Source organism: Serinus canaria, chromosome 2, assembly GCF_022539315.1.
Source record: "Serinus canaria isolate serCan28SL12 chromosome 2, serCan2020, whole genome shotgun sequence".
Taxonomy (NCBI): Eukaryota; Metazoa; Chordata; class Aves; order Passeriformes; family Fringillidae; genus Serinus; species Serinus canaria.
Genome location: NC_066315.1, coordinates 100,864,712 through 100,891,239, shown reverse-complemented (window position 1 = coordinate 100,891,239; position 26,528 = coordinate 100,864,712). Strand labels below are relative to the sequence as shown.

At 42.6% G+C, this 26,528-nt stretch overlaps 1 protein-coding gene across 5 annotated transcripts in view; it reads left to right on the top strand.

Moving 5' to 3' along the window:
* MTCL1 (microtubule crosslinking factor 1) overlaps positions 1-23,754 on the top strand; it is a 101,984-nt gene extending 78,230 nt beyond the window's left edge. For all 5 annotated transcript variants that reach the window (XM_050971529.1, XM_050971527.1, XM_050971526.1 and 2 more), the window contains 6 exons: positions 2,761-2,928; positions 5,882-6,130; positions 10,225-10,530; positions 12,780-12,811; positions 14,429-15,983; positions 22,505-23,754. In XM_050971529.1, coding sequence (XP_050827486.1) covers positions 2,761-2,928; positions 5,882-6,130; positions 10,225-10,530; positions 12,780-12,811; positions 14,429-15,983; positions 22,505-22,714 — 2,520 coding nt within the window. In that variant the 3' untranslated portion in view covers positions 22,715-23,754. The remainder of the gene's footprint in view (positions 1-2,760; positions 2,929-5,881; positions 6,131-10,224; positions 10,531-12,779; positions 12,812-14,428; positions 15,984-22,504) is intronic.
* Positions 23,755-26,528: the final 2,774 nt, after the last annotated feature.

Genomic DNA, 26,528 nt, shown 5'->3' with positions numbered 1-26,528 from the left:
ATTTACAGGACTTAGTCTTACGAATAAGCTGTTTTGCCAACAAAATCTAAAGCATGGCTAGATGTAAATGTATTTCAGAGCACATTCTTTCAAAAGTACTTCCTCTGTTCTCCAAAACCACTCCAGTTTGGCAAAAGAGAAAAAAATAATTTCACAGACTTCTCCAGCTTCAGACTGTAAATACAGAGTCGTGCAGAAGAGACTCCTCTGCAGGAGTACAAAGCATGTAACCAAAACTGGATTTATATTGGCAATGTAATTAAAATCCCAGCAAGCCAGGGGGCACCTGGGGTACTTGTCTCATAACAGTGACATTGATGTAATGCCTCTAGAAATAAGAAATGCCCTCAACACAGGCTACAAACCTGCAATGAGGCTCTTTTGAGTCCTCTATGTACTAGTCCATATCTTATTCTTTGCAAACCAAATTTTATAGGACTTTAAAATTATCAAATGTATACACAGGTATGAGAGTTGTAACTTGCTTTGGTGTCATTTGGTTTTGCTTTTCTTCTGCCTCATTTCTCTTGTGGAGCCTTTTGACTGCTTTGCCAGAGAAAGGTTTGTACAGCACACCAGAAAACAGAGAATGTGGCTCTCGAGTGAAAGCACTTCACAGACATTTGGAGTCAGGGTTTTCAAAGAGGATGAGACCAGATTTTGATGCCTCCAATACCCAGCAGCTCCTGTTGTGACATTAAGGGCAAAACTTCAAAGGAGTTCTTATTCTGAGTATTACACAAGGGGCTTGAAATGTTTGGAGAATTTAGCCTTAATTAGGTAGTAGAATAAAAATGCATAGTGGAAACATAAAATCTCATTGCATATTGAATAGCAGGTGATCTTATATGCATGATGGAGACTGCTGCTGGATAGGAGGAAACTGCTAATTGGCATTAAATGTTAATGGAATTAATTCTGCTTCTGTGGGTATGTTTCTTGCAAAACCCCATCTTGTACACCGTCACTTTTCATGAGCCCAACCAGACAGGTCAGTCAATGAGCACCTGCAGTCATTTCCCTACATCTAGTATATTTTTGCTGATGCATCAAATGTCTTGGAAAAAGTAGACCACTTTTGTTTGTTTTTTAATGAAAAAAGGCAGCTTGGCATGTATAATTAGTGAATACAAAAATGGGTGAGGTGGGTTCAGTGATGCCAAAAATCTGATGAGCAAATGAAGTCAGCTTAGTTGTCTGCACAAAATTTTATAAGTATTGCCATTGAAAAAAGCACATGACAATTATTTACATTTTTGCATACTTCTGTTTACCTGACTTGTCTTCAAAGAAGCCTCCATGTAGTTACTTCATGAAATACCAGATAAGAGGGAATGCAGGAAGCCTTCACTTCTGAAAACAAATTTAAAAAAAAAAAAATTGATTAGACTATCATGCAAGGATGGAGACAACTAATTTGAGTTAGGCCTTCCCAATAGAGTTAACACATTCCTGAGAACCAGGTAATTAAATGCTGAATTTTTCGAGTAAGCTTTCCCATTTTTCTGCCCCTTGCTGTGTCTGCTAGTCAAGTATAATTTCATTAAAGTATTTTCTAGTTAGGATAACTTGTCAGATACAATCTCTGGCTACTCCCTGGTGTTTAAGAGGCTCATTGGGAATATTTGATTTAAATTTTTGTCAAATAAATAATATATTTTTGTTTTCTGATTCAGTGACTGTAAAAAAAAATCATGGGAAACCTTTTATTTTACTAATACAGAATGAATATTTAGAAAATGGTTTTTGATATTTAACTTAAAAATGGCAGATTTTGCAAGTGCCCAGAGAATGTGCAGAAGGGAAATGCCAAAACTAAGGAAAAAGAAACAAGATTTGAGTAAGAATACGTGATGTCAGCTCTGGGCTAGGCTTTCAGCTTACCTCCACTCTTGGTTTATGGCTACCACAAGAGCTCTGACAACATTTTCAGCATGGCCATGACACTCTCAACAAGACATGAATGGGGGTTTGCTCTTTGATCCCTTCTGCAAGAGGGAAAGTAACCTCCCTGGCCTTCAAGCCTTTGGTACCCAGAAGATGCTGCTGCAAAGCTAAACTGGGTGCAACTGCCTGGTGTGCAGCAGGAATATGAAGTACAGACTACTGAAGCACCTCAGGAGAGATACTCTGCTCAAAGTCTCACTGTATTTCCCAAACCAATTTTATCTGATAATACCAAAGCATTGAAAAGTTATCCCCTTTCTTTTTATGTAGTTTACAAATATTTGGCATTTGATACAGAGCAACAACTGTATGTGTGAGACAGACACATAACCATCCAACAAACCTCAGGAATGCTACTCTAGCTTTGGTTTACAGTATTTAAAAAAAGTTATTAATGATGTCCTCAGTCCAGAAAGGAGCTTAGTGCCTTTTTCAGAGTAACTTAAGTATCTTTGGCTTTCAGGAAGCATCAGCCCTAGGGCTAACAAGAAGAAAATCACAGAATCATTTAGGTTGGAAAAGATCATCAAGTCCAACTGTAAACATAACACTGCCAATTCCACCACTAAACCACATCCCAAAATGTCACATCCACACATCTTTTAAATACCTCCAGGGATGGTGACTCAACCACTTCCTGAGCAGCCTTTAGACAGAGAAGATTGCTATTCTTAGTTTTCTCATGCAAAAGTTAGCCCAGGCCCTTTCTCTTCCACACAGTGGACACACAGTCATTTTTCGTGCTAAAAAAAGTGAAACTGGGGATTAAAGCCATCATCCAATGACAGCACTTTGTCTGCTTTGTTGTGTCAGGCGAGTGAAAGCCGGAAGCTCCTGAACGCTCTGAAGGGTTTGCTGGATGACTTCCGCTCGGAGCTGCGGGATGAGGAGCGGGAGCGCCAGGGCCTGCAGCAGCAGTATGCCCTGCACAAGGCAGCCTGGGAGGTGGAAACCACTGAACTCAAGTGCCGCCTCCAACAGGTAACGTGCCCCAAGTCCAACACCTGGAATGGACAGCTGAGGTGCTTAATGAAACAGGAAATTTACAACAAACTGGAAAGGGGCTTTAGTCATGCATTTTATCCTGGTGTCTGAAAGCTCTCACCTGTAGTCTGATCAAAGCTTTGCTGCTTGAGTTGCCTCTTGGATTTCCAGTTGTCCCAGCACAAGGGCACTGTGTGGCATAGGTGAGAACAAAGGAACTGAACCTCTTGCTGTATTTTCTCAGCAGAGTTGGGTGGCGATGTATCAGCTGTGGTAATGAGACATGTGGGTGTCTGTATTTATTGGAGAGAAAAATGTCTTGTGGTTGGCACGCTCACAATTAGTTCATCACTGTGCCTTGGTGTGTAACAACCACAGTATTTGATTTATAGCAGAGAAAAGAGTGAGTCAACAACACTGAAGTGATAGATCAATATATTGATATTAAACCAGCCATTCAAAGCTCCTGGTTAGTGATGGAAGAGAAAGCTCTCGCTACCTGCCACAGGATACTGTTAGAAGTATTTGTATAAAACCTGGCTCCAGGTGCTTCGGTGTCATGTATGGCAGTTCACAGAAGATGTACTGTTTCTGAAGCAGCATAAAAACAAATCAGCAAAAAACCCACAAGAATTTATTTCCAAAGCTGATGACATAAAAGCTCTTATTTTACACATTGAAGAGGGAAGGGGTGGGAGAATTAGTACATTCGGATCTTGAGAAAAATGGTAGAGCTTCTCTGCAGAAGTAAAATATAATAAAAATATTCACTGTTGGAAGGGTGGTACATTTAGAAGGATTTACTAAATTTTAGAGGCTCACTGTGACACACAGAGCTGAGATGGGAGTGCTGCTTTTCCTGCCCAGGTACTGCAGGCTGCTTTCCCAGAAAGAAGGAGGCAGCTTTCATTTTTAGCAGAATCTTCTCCCAGAAGATTCAAATTCTTAGTTTCACTGCTTCTTAGTGCACCAGCATTTCTGAACACTGTATCACTTGAAAAAGGAAACAAAATCAGTTCCTGTTTTGGCTCCTTCTAGAATATCTTGATGACAGATTTACCTTAAACCCAAGATGGCAACAAAGAATGAAACCTGGAGAAATTCTGACCACAGAACTGCCAAGCTTTCCTACTTTGCCTTTGCATGGGCAATAAACGTCCAGGCTGCCACTTTGGCTGATGTTTGGCACCAGGATGGGGCTGCCGCTCCTGTTCAGGGTTTACACCCTTCCTTCTGGGGCTTTTACCAGGCTCTTTGCTACCTCCCCTGCTACACTGGAAATAATATATAACATTTGGTAATTACTGGGCAATGGGTGTTACTTGTTAGGGAGTTAGTGTTAGGGGCCAAACCCTGTGTATGCTTTGAGAATTTGCACTGAGGACATGGACCCATTAAGGATATGGGAGTCCCTCACTAGGACTCTGACCAATGGTCCAGCTTCAGGATGCCTGGGGGGAATATAATATATCATATCATATATCATATCATGTGGTACACAGGTGTGAGAAAGATGATGGCATGCTGACTTTGTTAAAGTAGGATGCTGCTCTATCAAAATTGATTTTTTTTGTTTGGTTGTTTGGTCATTTGAAAGAAACAACTGGACTCTGAAAATCAGTGATAGAAGATGCCGGTGTTTTTAAGATTCCCCTGTCACTGCAAGTGGGTGTAACAGGATGTTCCCTGCAGCTCAGTACAATTTAAGCAACTCAAGCAATAATCTCTCAGTCAACTGTTTGGGAAGGCTGTTCCAGAAACTAGTAAGCGTCGCTCCTGGTTTTTTTTTTGCTCAGAAAGTTTGGGCTTATTTTCCATGTGGTGCAAGGTGAAGGTGTTGTCCTTCTCTCTTGCTAGAGGAATATGCTTCCCAGCAGACCTGCTGCCTCTCATTTTTGAGGACAACATTAACTCCAGAGGCAGAAATGAGTTTTTGCTGCTTTTCACTCCATTTCACCTGCAGAGCCAGGGGATGGAGATATATCCCACTCTGAGTCACACACACATCTACTGAGCTGTCAACAGAAGGTCAGATTCCAAGGATAAATTCTTCACTCACTTGAACTTACACAAAACAACTGAGCACTTTTTCCCTCTGACACCAGTCCAGCACTGGCCCAGCTTGACCAGAGAGGTTGTACAATCTCCACACTTGGAGGTTTTTCAGGATCCATCTGAACAAAGTCCTCTACAACCCATTCTGACCTCAGAGTGTACCATGCTGGAAGGAGAGGGTTCAACTGGAGACTTCCTGACACCCCATGAAGCTTATATTTTCCTATGAATCTATTACCTTGGGCCAGCTCTTCTGATCTGTTTAAGCTAATCCCTGATCATGAAATTGAAGAAGGGAGGAAAGGTGGCATCAGATAATTGTCCTTACAATCAGTTCAGGGTCCAGAACCTCAGAGTTGGGGATGGGGGGATGGGGGGGTGTGATCCTGGTGCACCTGCTCCTGCTGCTAACACCTTCTCTTGTTGGAAGGCAGGAGAGTCCTACAAGAGCACCACTGCTGAGGGTTGTTGTGGGATAGGCCTCTTCACTCTCCTTAGGTTTCAGGTGCCCTGAGCAAAAGCACAAAAGCAGAGCAGTAGCTGAGGACGTTGTACTGGAAGTTGTCTCAGAGATAATGATGAGGTTGGAGTTTATCTCCATGTTTCTTTCACTACTGGTACCTGTATTCCTATCAGAAAGATCATAACTGGTGCCTTAAGAGAATGAACTGGTAGAGCTTGAGAAGTTAGCCCCTGTAGTTTTCACTGTCTTGATTTTTAAAACTTTTTCCACTCTGAACATATTTGATCATTTATTGATGTCCTAAGATGTAATAATTGCTATTATTCTGACATTATGCTTGTAAAGTTAGGTCTTTAACTCTAATCCATTGTCAAGCACAATTTTTTATTGCAGAAAGTTTAACATCCTACTAATGTTTGACTTTATTGCCAGCTGGAAGGGAAGAGTGAGAACACCTCCGGAGAAACAGGTTCAGATGCAAAGGGAGCTTTTAAAAGGGAAAGAGAGGAGCACAAGAAGCTTCTGGCTGACAGTCACAGTGTGGTGATGGACCTCCGCTGGCAAATCCAGCACAGTGAGAAGAACTGGAACCGGGAAAAGGTGGAGCTCTTGGACAGGCTCGATAGAGACCGGCGAGAGTGGGACCGCCAAAAGAAGGAGCTGCTCAGGAGGATAGAGCAGGTAAGGAGCCTTCAGGTAAGGAGTCATCTTGGGTCAGCAGTGCCTGTCTGAAAGAATGAGGCCATTGTACCATTACTGCGCTCAGGGCAAGCTCAAGGGATGGCATAAAGAAGCAGCACAGGAATGATTTTTCTTCCTTGGCTACATCAATGTTTCCCATGTTATGAAACGATTTATATACACAAGGGAGTAAAAGGAAAATGCTCATAATCCTATAAAAGACCACTTATGAGAAATCAGCTCTAGGTTAGAGGCCATTTCCTCATTTCAGTTACCCTGGACAAGCATGGTCACATTCTGTTTGAAAGCTTTAGTGCATCTCTGTGCTAGAACACTCAACCCACAGAGTTACTCAGGGTTTGGGGCACAGCTTCTTGCCAAAAGAGGCTGCTTGTCTATGGATTAGCCACCAAAGATGCAGCTGCTGCAACTATTCAGTCTAAACTAAATCCTTTTTCTCTGGCAAAAGAACACAGGGGTTAACATGAAGAGCCCTGACTGATAACAAACACAGTTAACAGTACTAAATATTCGCAAGAATATTGGTCACATTAATTTTGTGCAAACCTCTGTTATCACTTGCAAATCTGGGAAATGCATACCTACCCTTTTGTTTTCATGCCTATCTGTATTTTCATCTGCTTAATATTAGAGACAAATAATACCTGATGAATTTATTATCAGCCTGGAAGCCACACAAAAAATGAAGTTTTATGTGGGGGAGTTAAAACACTGCTTTTGACTGAACATTGTTCAGCTCTGAGTCATGCATTCCAGGAAAAGCAAGGGAAACAACTGAAATTGTGGGTCCTCAACTAACTGAATGCTTTCTGTCCTTAGGACATCAGAAATGGAACCACATCAGATCTGTGCATGCCCTTTAGAGAGCATTATACTTGAGAAAAGCACAGAGTGGCCTCACAGGTTTAAATTAATGAAAGCCCAGTGTAATTTTATAACCAATTTTTGAAAAGGATTAATTGTCTGTGTCCCGTGTTCCCATGTCAGGGCTGCAACAAGAAGTTAAAGAAAAGACACCAGGCTGAAAATATTATGGAAACAAGACTAAACCTTGCTTTGAGCTGTGGCTATTAAACCCACAGAGAGGCACTAAGGAAAATCCCATGCTCACGTGGATATTTCTAAAATCAATGCTAAAATTGTAGGCCTGGGTGGGCAGTGCTAAACATGAAGATTTTATAGACCAAGAAAGGTGATTTTTGAGCTTCTAAATTTCAAAATATCAACAAACTATGATCTGATTTGTTCAATCTCCTATATATCTGAGGGGATTTGTGTGTATTTCATGCAGCTTTTGGAGCTAGTCTTTATAATGCAACACAGTAGTGCTAAGTTAAAACCTGAGTTAATCTCCTAAGTTAAAATCATCAGGCCCCATGAGCCTTATAGCAAAGCTCATCATGCAAAGTTGCTGGCTTGCAGGGTTCAGTGGCAGAAGGTGCTTAGTTAGTTCTCCATGAACTGGGCTGGTTTCTAACTGTTGGGGTGTAGTGGCCAAACTACCTCCTGAGGATTCTTCATGCACAATGGGAATTAAATAACCCGCAGAAGATTTTTCAACATTCTAAGGACACAGACAGAAACTTTTCTTTGAACAGTCACTGGTATCTCTTTGGATGTTTCTTTTCCTGTCCTTATAAATTGTGGGGGTTTAGGTACATCCTCAATAGATTGAGGGACTTAACCTGGTTAAAGACTGCTTTTTCTTTTTGCCCTGGGAATGGGGCACATTGAAGGAAGCCACAGAAAAATCCCTGTTAATGTTACCTAGCTTTTAATTCTCTTAAAACCTGACAGAACCTCTCAGTGTCATCCTGGGAGATCCTACAAAATAGCTCTTAGCTAATGCTGGAACTGATTCCTTTTGTTCTGTTTCTGAAATCTCTGGGCTTTAACTATATATTTACTGTGCCAACAGAGTTGTACCCAGAATTGGCAATGAATGGGGGAAATAAAAAATATTATATTGAGCTAACTTCAGAGGACTAAATGACCAGAAATAGCATTTGAAGTCTTGGCTACCTGCCTACAAACTTCATAACTCTATCTTTGCTTATAACCAAACATTTCCCTGTGTGACAGGAAGCTTCCAAATATTTGCAAGCTTTTAGTTGAATATCCTCTCAGATTGCAGCCATGCCCTGCTTTATATGGAAACAATTAGTATATCTCTGAAGTCCTACTCCCCAGGGTTTTGGTGTGTGTATTCCATGTATGGCAATACACAGAGGATGAGGGGACTACACCACTGTGTATGTTTGAAACAAAGTCTAAGAGATAGCAGAAACTTGTGTGCCACATTTCATCCTAATGCTTTATGCCAGTCTGCTTTCACACAGCTCCTGAATAATACATGTATGATAAGAGGGAAGTCACTCCAATGTATAAAATATATAGAGTTCTTTACTCTGGATGGTGGTGGGAATACTGCTGGCATAGAAAAAACATGATGACCTACTTTCTTCAGAGCTCACAGTTGTTGTTTTTTCTTTTTAAGTACTCTGTCACTTCCCTTAGAGACTCTCCTTCCTTTGTACTTCTAAAAGTAATTGTGCACAGAGCACACTGACAAATATTTCAACCCAACAAGATCACCTGTATGAAAAGTTGTATATTTAAAGGTATAAACACATGGGGACTCAAAATTATTAGCTGTTATTAAAAGGTTAGGACAATATTTGTCACTTTAATTCTCCTGTCAGCTCTCTGAGGTTCAGAGAGTAAGGCAGTATCGGTATTGTTCTCTCATAGGGGTTTCCAGAACGTTGTCCTTATAGGATCCCTAAAACTCTGAAGGGCTTGTAATTGGTGCTAGCTATAAAGAAAGCATGTAATTACCATTTCTCCTTCCTTTGAATCTTGCTCATATGCTCAGGAATGGCCTCCAGGATTTCTTGATATATACCTTCCAGGCCCTGCCTTTACAGGACACCTCCTTTTAATAAAACTGTTTCAGGTTTTGTATATCATGAGCAAAACACTAAAGATGCATTTCCCTTTTTGTAGACCTGAATCAAGAAAAAAATCTCACTGTTTTTAGCTCAAGTGTAAATTTAATAATTTGAGACCTAAAGTGGTCTAAATTAAGCAATTTAATGTCTGTTTATTTTTCCAAACACAAGCAGCAAGATGAATATGTTTTATAGGTTTTATATATTTTTCAGTTTCCAGGGCCCTAGTGAATGACTTGCATTTTCAATTTATTGTCACTAACCTTAACATGCTGCTCTAGCAAAACATCAGAGTTCTTATCAGATTCCTGCAGTCATTTATCATGTTTGAAATTATCACTTGCTTCATCCATCCTGTTGTATTTACAATTAAAAGATAACTTGATCACATAATCCAATTTTCATATTGGCAATTTCACTAATGGTTCACTTTTTTGAAAAGTGTAGAGTTAATGGCTTTGATGCCCCTTCTATAAATGCGCATTTTCCTTGAACATGTTCTGCATGCCTAATTCATCCCTTTGACAATGTTGTTCTGTACAAATACTCAACTTTCCTGCCATGCATTCAGGCTAGGCCATTTATAAAACAAAGCTTTTGGCTTTTTTTAAGCATAATTTTCCACTTCTGGAACAAGTGATATACATAAAAGTCCAATCTTTGTGTTCCTGACCAGAAGAAAAATGTCTTTGTTTTGATGAGAAGGCAAATCGCTCACCCTTCCATCAGCTTCTACTTGTACTGCTGTCAAGGTTGCTTTTAAATAACAGTCTGTGTTGATTTGTTTCTTTAAAAACCAGATTACAGACGGATGCATTATTTTGTATATACACATATACTCAGTGTGTATATATGTATACATACATATGTAAATAAGCAAAACTCTGCATATACACATTTAGTCACCCCAAACCCCATGAGTAATGACATCAAAGTTCTGGAGAAGTCTCCCTTTGTGGAACGACCAGTAGAGCAAGGCCAGTGTCCCCTGGAGGTGCCCCCCTGGGGCAGGGCTGTTATCCCCAGGGCACAGGTGCCTTGCTCCTGGAGAAGGATGAATCCTGCCAAACGTCACACACTGCAGAAGTAATTGCTGCTCCTTTTGATCTGCCTTGTCTCCAGCTCCAGAAGGAAGCGAGCCCGCGGAGAGGAGGCAGTTTAATGTGTGACCCGAGCGAGAGCAGCCGCCGGCCGTTCGCGCCGCAGGGGAACCTCCGCGCGCCCCGCTCCATGGGCTCCAGGTCCTACTCCGACTCCGACACCATTCAGTTCGACGAGCGGGCTCTGTCCAAGCTGAAGGAGAGCGACCGGTGCAGTGGCACGGAAAACCTCTTCCTGGAATCACTGTCCCTCGACTCCCCCGAGGAGCCTGATGAGCATCGCTCTCGGCAGCTGGAGAGGGAGAAATTCTTGACTGGCCTAACAGAAGTATGAGCTCTTCTACATTTTATCATGCCGGCATGTTATCTCTTCTGACAGAATCTGTACTGCTTCCCTGCTATAGAAAGTGAGATATTGTGTCACAGGCACTGCTCACAGTTACCCAGTAGTAAATTTGGTATGGACAAGTTTTCATTCCTTCTTATAAGCTGATTAGACCAGTGTCAGTCACCTGACAACTGGGAGCCAGCCTGAAGGTCCCAAAGATTAATTCATCTTGTGGCTATTTATGTTATGTATGAGAACTATATTTGACACAACATATTGGCTTAGAAGGTCTTAAATCTTTTCCAATTATAAGTAGATACATATTTATGAAGAAACATGGGCTTTACTTTGTTAGTAAAGCAGTAAGTGCTGTAGAGAGGCACTTCTGATTGTTCTGCCATAGCTGCCATCTGAGCAGATCAGCATGAGTAAGTGAGATGTTAAAAAAATAAAGTTATTTATCAGCAAAGTACCTACCCCGAAGTCACACCTTAAAGCTATAAAGATATAAAACACAGTGCTAAAAGATGACACCAGGAAATGGTGAATGAAGTCTGTGTCCTCCACTGTGGCAGGCTTATTTTCATCAGTTCCAGGTCTTCAGAGTTTGTTTATATTGTTTCTGAGTGAAACCAAGCATCCCTGTCCCCAAATGCTGGTATAAAACTAAAGGATTGAGAAATCAAGTTCTTTGAGAGGAAGAAGAGAAAAAAAGATTTACAGAGGCAAGAAATGTGATTGTCCTTGTTACATAGCTGTAGGTATAGCTATGTGTTCCAGTTAGATTTTCTTCCCTTGGTGCCATGAGTGTATTGCTGGCAGTGTGGGATCCCATATTTATTACTTCTTAGCCTTTTTTTCCTACATGTCCAAGTACTCAGCAAAGAATGTTGGTAACACTATCAGGGAACTAAGTTTTGTGCTTAATTTTGATTGCTGTTCCCATTCCTTCAAATTCAGTCTGATTTTCAGAGAAAACCTCTCTTCCCTTTTCTGTTTTTCAGATATCACCACCATTAACAAAAGGGTGGGCAACAAAATTTGTCCTTGGTGATATTTGCATAGCTTCTTTTCTTCAAAGCATGTTTTGGGAAACCTGGGCAAAGTAATTTTCCCTCAGAGGGTTTGCTGAAGCGAGACTGATTGGAGTTTAATGAGTAGCTTAACTGAGGATGCACAGAGGCAACTGCAGCTTGCTGACTCTACCTTTCACTCTATTTTCTTTCTGGTACTGACTGCAGTAGAAGTCAATCCAGCCTTCACCCTGATGAAGCATTCAGTTAGGTCAGATTTACTCTGCAGTAACTCCACTGAAGTTACCGACGTTATTCCAGAATTATACCACAGTGAATGCAAGGAGGATCAGTTTACTACTATTTTTTTTCCCTGACCCGGGATAAATACCAGAAAGGTATTTGCTGAGTTAAGCAGTGCTGTTTTTAAACAGTCCTAATTTGAAATGGACTTTTGGTAATGTTCTTGATTTCATGAGGTCAAATAAAATAAGTACAATACCAATGCTCTTTTTTCCCCCCGATCCTATTTTGCATTCCCTGTAGTTTACTAGAAATATAAGTAAACAGTTAGAATAACTGTAGAGCAAATGCTTCAGAAGTAGCTGTTTAAAGCCCCAACTCATTATGGGAATTGTCACAGGGAAATAGCTGCCATAAAAACATCTTAATGCTGTTAGCGAGCTGTAGGTATTCCGTCTAGGAAACAAGCAAGTCTTCCCACACATTTAATATATCAAGCTTAAGGAATTTCAACTGGTGCCACTTGTTGGTTCCTAGAAAATGTATAATGAAATATTATGTCAAAGAAACTCAGTTGATCTTTTATTTCAGCACAGCTAGGCCTCTAGCATAAAGTAGATTGCCTCTACAGAAAAAAGTCACTCAAAAATCTATAGTCTGAAACAATATATTGTGGAAAAAGCACCTTTTTTGGTCTACATCTATTTGTGATAGCATGGGAATATAAAGTTCAAAGCTGTTGTAGATTTGGCATACAGGCTTTACCTATGCAGTGTGTTGTCCTGATGGCATTACCACCCTCCTGCCTATGTACAAAGTGAAGAGTATTCCCACTGGCACTGTAAGAATTTATATCAGAGAGAAAATCAGACCCTTTTTAGAGACAAACATACCTGGTGCAACAAATGGGAAATGAATGACAAAATACCCATAAGCTAATGCCACCAACACCTTTAGAAATAACTTATCCTGCTTGTTTCTGTTTTCATTCAGGAGGAAGAAACACACAAAGGAAATCTTCAAAGGTGAGTAAAACTTGCAGGGGAAAGCCCAGCAAATACCCAGTTGCTGGAGGTATGACTCTCTGCACCCAAGCCACAGGCCCAAGACATAGCCATGCCACCTCCTAAACAGCCTGCAAGCCAGATTAATAGATTCACCCAGGGATTAATTTGTCTCAGTATGCTTCAGTTCTACTCTGATTAACTTGGGCCACATTCAGCTGTCATGCACAAAGATCAAACTCTATGAAAGCAAATGAAGCTGCAGCTTACACTGAAATCCACACCTGCCTTAGCCTGCAGTGCAGTACACACTGCAGACATCCATAGGTAAAGGAAAACCCTTGGTGCTGAGGACATGATATGCTGTTGCTTGTCAGGGATATTTTGCTTTGGATTGGTTCTGGTCTTATCCCATGGGTTGAATACCCACCCAACCCTCGAATGCATAAGTTGTGCTTATGGAGAGCATCTTCCAGCTCATTTTCATCCCAAAGGAATGAAGCCTGTGCTCTCTGAGATTGCCCTCCTGGTGCAAACCAGAGCATCAGACTAGGAGATCCATTTAGAAACCATACTCACCCGAATCCCTAACAGAGACACACCCAAACTGCAGCAGGAGCTCTTGATTAAAAACTCACAGTGTGACTTGCCTGTATCCTTCGGATCACTGATCCATGAAAACCACTGCTTGCTGACTTCTCAATGTGTTACCTCATTGAACCAACTCTGATAACTACACTCATTTGCATTTTTATTTAGTCCCATTCAAAATTTTTTGTTGTTAAAATAAAGCAGTAGGATAACTCATCTGAATGTCTGTGATTTGTACAAATAAGTAAAATGTGGGAGAGCCAAGAATTCAGCATTATCACTTAGAGAGATTCCCTTGGTTAAATTTCAGCAGGAGCTCAACTCACCAAGCCAGTTCAATGTAGCAGCATTTCTGCTGGATGTCCCACATCACTGCACACCAGCTGTGCAGCCTGGGAGTCTCAGGAGTGAGAGCAGACTTAATGATTTCCCAGAAAGTCAGAAATACTCTATACTTGCTTTGAAAAATGTGCCTCGTATTGTGACAAACACTCATTTCCTGTGAACGGTGTAATTCTGAGATGCATCCTACTGCTCCATATTACAGATTTTTGCCTAGCAGTAATCCATGAAAAAGCAGCAAATTAAGAACCTCTACTAAGCCATTTGGTACTTTTAATGGCACATCACAGATGTTTGTGTTCACAGCCATTTCAAAGATAATAAAAGGGGACTTAAATGAAAGAAAGGACTAAAGCACAGAAGACAAGGAAAAGGTTTTTCATGCAGAGGGTACCTGGGCACAGGAACATGCTCCCCAGGGAAGTGGTCATGGTATCAAGCCTGCCAGAGTTCAAAAAGTGTTTGGACAATTGTCTCAGGCACATGGTGTCGTTTTTTGGGGTATCCTGTGCAGGACCAAAAGTTAGACTTGGATGATCCTTGTGTGTCTTTTCCAACTCAGGACAGTCCATGATTCAATGATTAAAGTGGTTTTATATGTAAGCAGATGGTGAGTGTTGGGTTTCCAGAGTTTGCTGGTGAAAATAAGTTACTCTGGAACAATTTCCAGGCTCATGAGTGACTCTCTTGTATTCCTCTCTCCAGGGCAATGTCTGTTTCTTCCATGTCCGAATTTCAGCGCCTGATGGATATTTCTCCATTTCTACCTGAAAAAAATTTGCCTTCCTCTGGCAGCAAAGATGACATAACGCCTCCCTTGTCTCCTGATGATCTGAAATACATTGAGGAGTTCAACAAAAACTGGGATTACAGTGACACTAGGAGCCATGGTGGGGCAACTGAGAAGCCTGCAGAGGGTTGGGCAGAAAGGACAGAAATTGGAAAAGCCGGGAAGGATCCTGCTTCAGATCCATTCCAGGCATCCTCATGGTACCTCACCACCAGTGTCACTATGACCACCAACACCATGACCAGCCCAGAGCACTGCCAGAAGCAGCCAGCGAGGAGTCACAGTGTTACTGACAAAATGGGAGTGCGGGTATTCCACAGCCCGCCGGTTGTCCGTAGGTTCGATAACTCAGTGATAGCTGGCAGTGAAGGGAAAAACCAGGCTGAGCCAGACTTCCTCTTTTCTGTGACCAAAGCTATGGGGAATGTCACTGAGACAAAAGGTGCTTCCTCGGACATGTTTGGAAGGTGGCCTTGTGACCTGGCCAAACACCATAAAGATTTTCTGGAGAACGGTCTTCATCCCATTGAACGTCCTATTTGCACTACTGTGGGCTTTGCCTCCCCCTTGCACAGCTTGGAGATGTCCAAGAACATGAGTGATGACATGAAGGAGGTCGCTTTCTCGGTCCGGAACGCGATACGCTCCAACTCCACGGAGCCCCAGTTCAAGGACACGGCGTGCCAAACCAACGGCATGAGGACGACAGGGACACAGACCACCCAGACCATCAGCGTCGGCCTGCAGACGGAGACCCTGCGCAGTATCACCAGCAGTCCACACAAGTGTCTGACACCAAAGGGGGGGTCCACGCCTGTCTCCTCACCATCCAGAAGCCTAAGGAGCAGGCAGGTGACCCCCGTCATTGAAAAGGTCCAGGCTAAGTTTGAACGCACATGCTGCTCCCCCAAATACGGCTCTCCAAAGCTGCAGAGGAAAGCCCTTCCCAAATCAGACCAGCCAAACAACCGGACTTTGCCCGGCACGCCTCAGAAAGGATTCAGTGAGTCCGCTTGGGCTCGATCGACCACCACACGGGAGAGTCCTGTCCACACCACTATCAATGATGGCCTGTCCAGTTTGTTCAACATCATTGACCATAGCCCCATCTTTCATGAGACCTTCCAAAAATGCCCCAGATCTGGCAGCCGGTCCAGGTCAGCAGAACCCAGACCAGAACTGGGCACGTTGCAGGAGCCATGTACAAATGCCCGTGGCAGGTCACCCAGTCCTCTCCGTCTGGGGACAGAGACACAAAAGGAAGAAGGATCTGAGGTGACAAGTATTAGGCAGGACTTATCTGCTCCTCCAGGGTACACACTTGCAGAAAATGCTGCCAGGATCTTGAATAAGAAACTTTTGGAGCATGCCTTAAAGGAAGAGAGAAGGCTACCTTCACACAGCCCACCAAATCTTAGCAATGACAACAGCACAGGAGAAATTGTCAAAGTAGATCCAGGGTCCATAGAGGTAATGAATTTGCTTGTTTTTCCTCCTATAGCTAAGTGCACTCTTCTTTGAGCAAATGTATTATGAGATCTCTTGCAGTCCTACTGAGTATTTACAGTGAATATCCTAGTCTTGTCCTGGCGCCACCAGAAATTTCCAGTCATGAAACTTTGGATTAGTCACTGAAGAATGCATGAAAGAATTGAATTTCTATCCTGGCAGCTTATTTGGCTTGAAAGCATCAGAAGAGTTTTATCCTTTATGGGATAAAAAATGGTTCTTCCATGAATGGCTGGGATAAGGGTTTTCTGTCACAAAATACACCACATGTTACAGATGCTCTAGGAACACTAGGTTTGAATAAATTTTTTTATGCTGGATGGAAAGATAGATTCTTTCTCCTACACAAGAATGGGCCTTAACAAGTTTGTGTGAAAAATAGTCTCTACAATACCCTGGAGCAAAACTTCAGGGCCTTCAGCATATCTTTTCTGAATGTATCTGATTAGGTTTGGCTCAGGTCTGTGAATGTGATTGAATGGCGTGATGTTTGGTACTGACTGCTGCTGCCTCACAAAAATAACAAAAAGCAAAAAATAGACATATAATCAACTAATCTAGACATATACCTATTTAGCGTTTAAGAACTCCTTGCTGATATTTTGTCACATCATCATCTGTCTCAGCAAGTGTGCCCAGATGTTGGGGGTCAGCCTCAGGTGCAACAGCAATCAACAAAAAAAGAAGGTGTAATGATGGATGAAAGCTTTCAGTTACCAGTATTTAAACCTCATGCTTCTGGTGAACCTTTGAGAGCACTTGAGAGTCTTACTCTTAAGAAAAGCCGAATTATGCCCAGCTCTTGCAGGCATATGTTGCCTTTCTGGTACAGCCATGAAAAGGGGTGTGTACTGCTGGTTAGTGACAGTCCCCAGGGCAGAGGCAAGCACTCTTCATCCTCTCTGCCCTGTGCAGCCCCTTTAGCATCCTAGTCTTGTGGAGAGCTCTGGCTCCAGGGAAGCAGCTCCTTGACCCCTGCACACCCCATACACCCCTGCACACCCCAAATATGCACCTTGCCTTTGCTAGGCAGACTCCTACTACCCCTGCCTCAGATACCTCAAAAGGAAAGGTTCAAACCCCACTTTCTAACTCAACATTTGGTGTGAAGGATTTCCGAGAGCCTGAGTGTTGAAACCTTTGGTCTGCAGTTTGCCTTGCCCTAGTGAGTGGTTCTCAATGTACAGTCAGTTCCTTTTTTTAGGTCTTGCTCAGAGGATGTAATTGTTTTTTCCCAACAGACAACACAAATTTAAGGATTTATTACCCTATGTGCAGTTTTAACAGATATAAGCTGGGAAGTTTTTCAATTAAAAAAGGAAAAGAAAAGAAACCACATGCACATTATAAATACTAGTGAGTGAAAGTGGTCTTTGTGCACAACCCGCAGAGTGAATAAAGGTGGGAAGCAGCCTCATTTATTTGACTTTTTCCAGCTATCTCTGTATTTTGTCCTTAGCTGGAAATACAGGGAATACACTACTGGTCTGTATTAGGAAGTGTGGTGTACTCTGACAAGTTCAATTCAGCTTTGCCTTCGAGGTAACCCGGGAAACTCTTGATTTCCTCCTGTATCTTTTAACTGCCTCAGTAGATTTCAAATATAGGTAGTTGGATGTCATCCCACATCATCACAAATTGCTGTTGGCAAAACACAAACTAGCAACAGTACCTGAGTTTGATGCACAGAGAGATTTGGGTCAATGCTATTTAGCAAAAACTCATTGACCATCAAACTAGCAGAAAACCGCTCCTTTTTGTGAATTCTCAGTATCTTTTGCCTAATTTTTTGAGTTATGAGCCCTAGAGCTAAGACTTGTTTTTCCTTGCAACTCCTACATGACTATTATGGCTGTAGTCTAGATGCACAGGTTTTGTTCTTTGGCTGGTCCTAGCATTTCTCAGGAATGTGGATTGAAAAGGAAACTGGTGAAACTGAAAAGCATTCACACAATGAGCTTAGCTTTTCCTAGCTGAGGTGGTGCTCTGAAAGATGTACTCAAGGGAAGCGTGGATTTGCTGCTGAAAAAAAACAAATAAGTTTAGACTCCGCAGGTGCCTTGGGTTATTTGTGGATTACCCTGACCACACAAATTACGCTTTGTACAAATTCTCTTAGCACATTTTGTACAAAGCCAGACACAGCTGTTCAGGGAGTTATGATCTTGAAGGAGCAGGTTTGTGCTTGGGGCTGCACTGACACAATGCTTCCACCCTCCAGTAGATCCCTGCTCTGCTTCCCTCTGACCTGTTGGTTTCTGGCCAAGTCAAGTGCCCTTTCTACCACCAAACGCCTTCTGGGTTCAGCAGCCATGGAATATTAATGACTTTGAAACTTGCATGCAGCACCTGTTGGTGACTTTTTCTCAATTTGAGCTTCTGAGTTGTTTAGTTACAAAATTTTATTCTATAATCCTGCTGCAAATATGAAATCTAGTTCATATATTTATCTATTTATGTACAAGTGCATGTCCATGTGAGTGTATATGCATATAGAGCAGCAATAACTTTGTGTTTTCTGACTTGTCCAGAGCTGCTTACAGGCAAATTTATAATCCACATAGTGTGGCCTACTAGTGTCTTATCCTGCTAATTAACTAAACCCCTATCTTACATGTGTATCATAGGATTTATACATTTTACTATTAAAAACGCAGATTAGCATTACCTAACTATCAGCTTAAGAGCTTTAGGAACATTTTTGCTTTTATGACTAGCAAGGGTGTAGAACATGGAGGTTACACAGCAGTCCTGGACTGGGAGTCAGACTCATTTCTGGAGACAACACTGTGAAAGGAGCATCCACAGAGACCCACAGATGAGAGAGCAGGTGCTGTATCCTCTGCTCCCCAGGGCAAAGCAATTGCCACAGGCTTGCCACTGAACCATTCAGTATGGGAGGGGGAATGTCGAAAATTAGGGGAGGTGTTGACAGAATTAAAGGGCTTTTGGTTAAGCTTGAGTTTCCCATCCAGCATCACTGCTGAAGAGAAACAATGGAGAAAGGTGAGGCAAAGAGTCGTCAAGAAACCTGAGCAATAGAAGTGTAAGCAACAAACAATAGCAGCCATTTTCTTGCTTGTTAAAGATTTCCTCAGCAAAAATTCTCTCTTGAGATTGCATTAAGGGAAAAAAAAAATACAGCTTTATTCCTCTCATAGTAATGTGGTTTTTCCCTAGCCCTAGTCAAGGTTGGCAAAGAAAAACAGATATCTTTCTCTGCTGAGTAGAAATGTTTGGTTTGTTTATTGGTATGTCCACTTCTGAAACTGTGCTAGGATTGTAAAAGGTTGGTTTGTTTGCTTCCTTTCTTTCTAAGTCTTTTTCTTCTAGTGGCTTGGCTTTTATTTTTGATTATTAGTTTCCCTGTGGTAACACTGGTAACATGATCTGAATGAGTAGTAACATCGGGAGACTTCTTCCTTGCTGACATGAAATCTTCACTTTAAAAAAATAATCAATTAAAACAGTTCTTTCCAACCTACTTGCTTTCTTTTTCTTTTCTGTCTGTTCTGTCCAGAACCAAACTGTCTTATTAACTACCCCCTGGGGACTCTAACCCTGCCTGCCTCACTGCTGTAAGTCCTTTCTACCTTGTTTCCAGAACTTTCCGAAAGCGGTCACTCTTGAACACGGGGGTTGACAGAGGGAAATAAATGGCCACAACTCCAGAGGTATCAGCACACACCTGACATCCCTGTGGGGTCTTTGATGGGACAGCCAGGAAGAGATCAGGATAGGAGCTCATCTGCTGTGTCCTGTCCTGCAGCAGCACAGGCTGGGAAGATGTCATACTGAAGTCAAAATTTGTATGCAAAAATGCTGGGGAGGAATTCAGATTTGTGATAAGCTTTTTTTTTTTTTTTTTTTTTTTTTTTTTGACATGCAGAGCACTGCGCAGGGTTTCTGGCTGCCCCAGAATGCCTTCCCTCCAGTTCTGGCTACAGCAGCTGGTGGAGAGGGCTGAGAAGGGGCTTCAGCACCAGCCTGGGGCTAAAGGCTAAAGTCACCTTCGCTCATTAAGCAGTTCTGGGCCCAGTTCTGTCCAGTGGCTGCAGTTGCCACAGTAGAGGGAAGACACTGTGCAGACATAAGCTGTGACCATCCACTCTCCCCCAGAGAAGGAGAAAACTATTTTTTTTATTTATTAATGTAGACACAGCCATGATGGCTGACAGCCTGTTTTAGGAAATAGCTAGAAACTGAAGCTGAAATCATCATTCCCATTTTCAGTGTTCAGGCTAAGAAATGCTGCCTATCCACCCACACCCCTGAGCATCTACCCAACTAAATTACCTACAGGTTATTTATTTTTTTTAAAACCATTTCTAGCTATGACAGCTACATATAGGAAAGGAGGAGGGGTTTTCACAAATCATTCTGCAGAGTTTCCTTGTCATGGTTGGATTTCCACACTGCAGGTGGGGGTGACTGACTCAGCAGCCAGCACTTTATAAGATTATGCTGCCAGTCACTTTTGGCCCTGGAGCAACATCCATCACCAGCACAGCCTTGTGTGCTGCTGGGCATGTGTACATCACAGATAAGATGAGCTTAACCTTGCTGTTTGGTAAAAGTTGACCAACATCTGCAGCCGTGCTAGAGAGAGGCTTTTGAACCGGGAGGCAGCAGTGGAAATAGATTTTGTTATCGCTGTGCTAACTCTGATTTACTGCTCCAAAACTAGGATAAAGCAGCCTGGAGCAAGCAGCACTATAAAGATATCATTTTAAGCCTCCTCTTTGAAAGAGGCTAAGACAAAAGCCACAAATCTCATATCTTCAATTCACTGTGTTGTGCTGCCCATGACTGTTACTGCACAGATGGATTTCTCTTAACAAATCTGAGTCTAGTGGCAGCTTTCACAGACCATATGCCGCCCCAGGCACAATGGGATAAGGTGAAGTAAGGACACACAGTCAATCTTTTTGTTAGCACCAATTTCCATTTCAGCCTTACTGCAGTTTTAGCAAGGGTTCTGAAGTTAATGGCACAGAAATGGGGTGGGGAGTGAGGATGCAGAGAGGAGGGGGTGCAGGCTGAGGTGCTCTGCGAGTGCCGTAGCTCTTTCTCAAGCATAGATCATCCCATTGGCTGCATGCTGCCCAAAAAACCTGGGCTGACCCTTCACTGAGGCTTCCCCAAGTCCAGCAATGCACTCTCTCCAAAACAGGTGTCACCAGCTCCATTTCTCATATCTCAGCTCTCTGTCTTCAAAACTGGTCTTTCTGTCCTATGACATTCATGTTTGGTCTTCCACTCAGCTGAGAAGTTCAATGTTGTATCACCTTGTTTGTTCACTGTCAATCACATCATGTTACCTACTCCAAATTTCCCCACCTTTAGTCACTATTCTCCTTCTCCATGAGAAACAGTGTGCTGAATCCTGGCCTCCCTGCTGCCTTGGTATCCCTGCGTCTTACTGTGCCACAGCTTTTCCTTTGCATTGTATCATGGTCTCTCTCTTTGTTTATCACCAGTTTGCACTCTGACTTTGGTTTTTATTGAACTCCCCCTGTACGTGTTCCAGTGACTGCCGCTTGGTGTACACATTGCTAGATGTTGGCAAATTGCTCTGATTTGCTTTTATAAGTTTCAAAGTATGCAGTGAAATTCAGAAGTTTGGCTTTGGCCCTATGAGATAGACTTGCTTCCACAGTCACTCATTTTGATGTAGGAAGCGTTCAGAGCAAGGCAGGAAGAGCAGCTGTACTTTGAACAAAGTCCATGAATATTACAGGCATTACCAACTTAGTGCCAAGGTGAAAAAAATCACAACTGCAGATTGTTTCTAATTGCAAAGGCAAGCTAACCAAGCCAGAACAGTGGAAACTTGGTGAAGGAATAAAATTTCCAATTTCTTCCGTTTCTGTGAATTGTTGCCTTTAACAAAGAGTACCTCTGAATCCTGTAATTCAGGCTTCAGCAGCTGGCAGTTAGCAGTGGTGTTCCAGAATTTGAAATCTGTAGCTAAGCCTCAACTTTAACCCAGCTGGCGATCATAACTACCCCTGTAGTCGTTATTCTGTGCTAAGAAGTCTCCTGCATGTCAAGTCTGAATTCTGAAGGCGAAAAAAAGGAGACAGTGGTTGATTTTTCACCTGTCTTGCAAATGCCAAACCTAGCCTTTTAATGCCAGGTCAGCACTTAAAGTGTTGAATAGTGGATTTTCCTGAATCATTATGCAAATGTACTTTTCAGCTCTTCTCTTTCTAGCACAGGGACAAAGAGCAATTGAAAGTGTTTCAGCTATTCCAACTCACCCTCTTTCTTTCATGGTCTCCTTACCTGTTCCATCAATCACGGACACACATGCAGATGCCTGGAGCCCTCACGCAGCCGGGTGTTCGCTGCTTGCTTTTATCCCACGCCACAACACACGCTTAGCTTTAGTTTGGCGGTTTTGTTCCGCAATTCTTCGCGCATCCCGACGGTCTCTAACGCGAGTCACTAACCGCTGTTTTGCTCTCTTGGCTGCCAAGGAACTGCCTTGTTCTGCACTAGCCCCGTCCCTCCAACCCTGCTTCTCCCGGCCAGAGAGACCAGCGAAGCGGCGCCCACCGTCACGATGGGCCTCACATTCCCCTACTGCCTCACAGTCGCAGTCCACCGGAGACCTGGCGTCCTCAGAGGAGCGTGGAAGCGAGGAGCTGCTGGCAGAGACCCCCAGCCAGGGAGGCGAACCGGCCTGACTGCGCGCGGGAACAGGGCGGGCCACCGCTCGCCTCCGCCAGGTCGCCCGCCAGCCGTCTCTGCCACGAAGGAGGGAGGCCCGCTTGGAGAGGTCAAAGAATGTTCTCAGACACAGCTGCTGAATGTGCAACCTGGGAAACAAGAGGTGTTTCTAGAATGAAACAGTTAATGTGCCTGTAATAACTTAATTTTTTTCATAGCTGAGAAAACTATTTTTGTCTCCATCTTTTCTACATACAGTATATTAACAAAAACAAACAAAAAAAAAAGGGTTAAAATGATATAAAGTAAGATTTAAAATAAAATGTAAATTAAGTTTTAAGGGAATTTGAATACGTGCTCGCGCTCTCTCCAAATACTGACTGCCTTTTGGTTATATTTGCACTGTTACGTTTTCAGTTTTGGTTTTGGGTATTTTGGGTTGGTTTTTTTTAATTTCATGTAAAACTAGGGTCTTAAGTTAATTTTATTCTATTTTAATGTCAGTGTTATCAGTTTTTAAAGGTAAGGTTCTTAAAGATGCTTCAACTGTCTGAAGCGATACCTTTTAAGTAGTGAAGAAAGCCATTAAGCTCGTTCACTAGACTTGTAATTATTTGAGATGGAGGGGAATACAGGTAAACACAAGTAAATGTGTGAAAAACAAAGAAAAGAATGCCTCAGAAAGTCTTACAGAGTTAGCTGTAGAATACACCTACAATACTTGACTTGCATGCCTCTGGGTCCTCGCACTTTAGTGCATGTACATACTGCTACTGTACCATCACATAAATGTGAGTCAATCTGTTCCACTGTAATATTGTTGTGAATTTACCTGTACTGTACTTTTATCGTTGGTATTCTTGCATTGACTATACAAAAAAGAGTTTTTAAATTATTGTTAGCAGTTCAACTGGCTATGTACAGTGTTTACCGAGAACTTCCTTTGTTTTGGAAAAACCACGGAAATCTCTGGGCATACTAAATTGTAACTGGTCTTGTTTAAGAGTCTGTTTGAGACCATGTGAAGTGGAAATAAAACCCTCAGTATTTACAAGCTGCTCGAGTGCTTCATAATGTTTTTTTTATGATGGTACTTCCCAGGTTCATTTAACTGGGGACATAAAAGCCCCTGAGCTCCTCCTTTATTCATAAGGGAAGAAAAAAGCTTCCTTATATGAAATAAATCACAGCAAAACCAAGTGTTATGCTGTGCTCTACGGACTCTTGTGAGCACTGGATCAGACCATGGGAAGGTTTCTAAATTCCCTCCCTGAACTCCACAAGACATCTATGCACATGGATTGTAGGACCCATCTTCTCAGTTTCTCTGTGGCCCTATAGCTTGTTGTTTTCTCACTCATGGGAGTGAAAACCAGCCAGCTAAATGGAACACCAGAAATATGACATGTCCAGTATTAATCTAAGCTTATGTACCATCTGCATTATGTACAGAGACCAATAAACACGGCTTTTGTAAAACTGAAGGCTAACAATGAGAAGTAAATGCAGCCAAGAATTCACACTTCTGAGAGGTGGAAACCTCTCGAGCTACTTTGCCTAAGACCATCTGTTTGGCCACATGCTTTCTCTGGAGCCCCAGAACTGCTCTGACTAGTTATCCCATTGCTGAACTGGCTTGTTCCCATTCTGTTTCCTTAGCTGAGGTTTTCTGAGGCTCATTTGTTGAAGAGCACCATCTGGGCTCCCTAGAAGCCTTCCTGGTTAGCTCTATCAAGAAATAAGCCCTTCACATCCTGTCCTGCTGTGTCACAGCCGGCTTTCTAGGAAGTCTAATTCAGCTGTTGGATAAGAACAAACTCCCTATCTCCCAAATCACAGCAAATTTAGGTCTGATTTCTTCCATATCAGGTAGGGCTGTGGCTATTGACCCAGGGTCAAAATGTCCACCTGTGGGTCATCATTACAAAACTGGGTAGTGAATGAGCAGTACTGTTGTGTGATGGCTCCCTGGTGCCACAGCCAGAGCAAAGGGTGTCCAGGGACAGTGCAGAGCAGCAATAGACATCTTAGTGATAGCTGCCTTCCCAGCTGTCTCAAAGCCTCACTGCTAGGCTTTTTCATGAGTTTAGTACAATCCCCAAGTCTGAATGCCTAAAATTGTCCGTGGTGGCCACCCTGTTTCCTGAAAATCCTCCTTCTGCAACACCTTGCTGAATTGTTGCACTAATTTTGGTTTGGGAGTGGAAGGAGGAGTATGTGCAAAAAGTGTTTTGAAGGTGAACCACAAGAGTCACAATGATTATTGGAGAAGACTAAACCATAACTGAAAACATCCTTGTTTCTTTTCAAAGTAGCTTTGCAGGGATAAGGGGAAGGTTGCTGCTTCCTCAAAAGCTATTTCTCCTTCATGAAGCAATTGGAAGTTGCAAATGAACGAGCAATGTTGACAACCAGCAAGTTGTCAACAAAATTATGTTCCATTTCTTGTGACAGCTGTAATTTTTTTTTTTTTTTAATGATGTACCAGAAAATTCAGGGCACTAATCTGTTACTTTGATGCCAGAGGATTGTATTTGCCTTTCAAGTCAAGGATACCCCAGTTTGCAGAAATAGCTCCTGGCCATCCTGAAGATCTGTGAGGATAAGCAGCTGCCTGTGGCTTGATGGGTAAAGTGCTTCTGAAACAGCAGGAATCACTGAAACAAAAGCGAGAGAGCAAGCAATAGCAAGGAAGAGAAGGTTAAGCACAAACAGAGATTCTGTGGGCAATCTTAAAAGAATGACATTAATTAAACATAATCTTCTCTCTAATTAGTGAATACAGTGACATGGAGAAATATCCCATGTTTCTACTGGCTCTGGAAACAACAGGGCTTTTCTCTTCCAATATAGCTGCTGGTGGGTTTGGGACATCCCTACCCACCTTCACATTATTCCATCATGCTCCATCATTACCTACATAAATTATAAAACAAATTTCAATTCTCTAGTCCATCTGAAGTCCTTTTACAATCTTCTGAGAGAAAATAGAAAGCCTTTTTAGAAAGTCTGCAGCTCAGTGTCAATGAGGTATCTGAATTATTGCCTCATGAATAATCAGGGCAGGAGAAGCCTCACAGATTAGCACACAAGTTAGTGTAAGGAGATGTGAATACATGTGTCCCAGCTTTGTTTAGTAAGGCTGAAATAGCTGGATTTCACCCAGGGGTTTGTGGTGCCAGAGATGATGGCCTTGGGATATCGCCTGCTCCTGCAATACAGAGGGGATCAGGAGCAGGACTGTGACCTCTGGCATCCCTCCCAGCCCAGACAGCTTTAGGGGTGGCTGTGGCACCCCAGGGTGATGGTGTATCATGTCACAGCACTGATGTGTCTATGGGGGTACCATGGGTAGGAGAAATCCCCCCTTTCTGCACTTTGCTTCCTGCCTCTTCACAGTCCCCTGCCTGTGCTGTGCTCCACTTTGCACACCAGGGACACATGGATATACACCAGTGGCAATGGTGCATGGCCTCTCAACTCACCGACCCAAAACAGGACAACCTGGCAACACCACACCTGTGTGGTGCCTCAGTGCCTGGAAAATGACCAGGCTTGGACTTTCCTTCCCCATTAGCCTTTTCCCTTCACATCCTCCTCTGCACAGAGGGAATTCCATGACCATACAGTACCCCAAGGTATGTATTTTCCCCTGATCCCTTCTTTTCCTGAGTATCTGAACCACCAAGCTCCTGCATTGTCTCTTTGGAGGTATCCCACTTCTTGCTCACTCCCTGTTCCCCAGTTTTCACTTTGTTATATGTAAATCATTGTAACCTGCTGGAGTATTATTAAGCTGCTGAGTATATAATTTTCATACAAAATGACAGC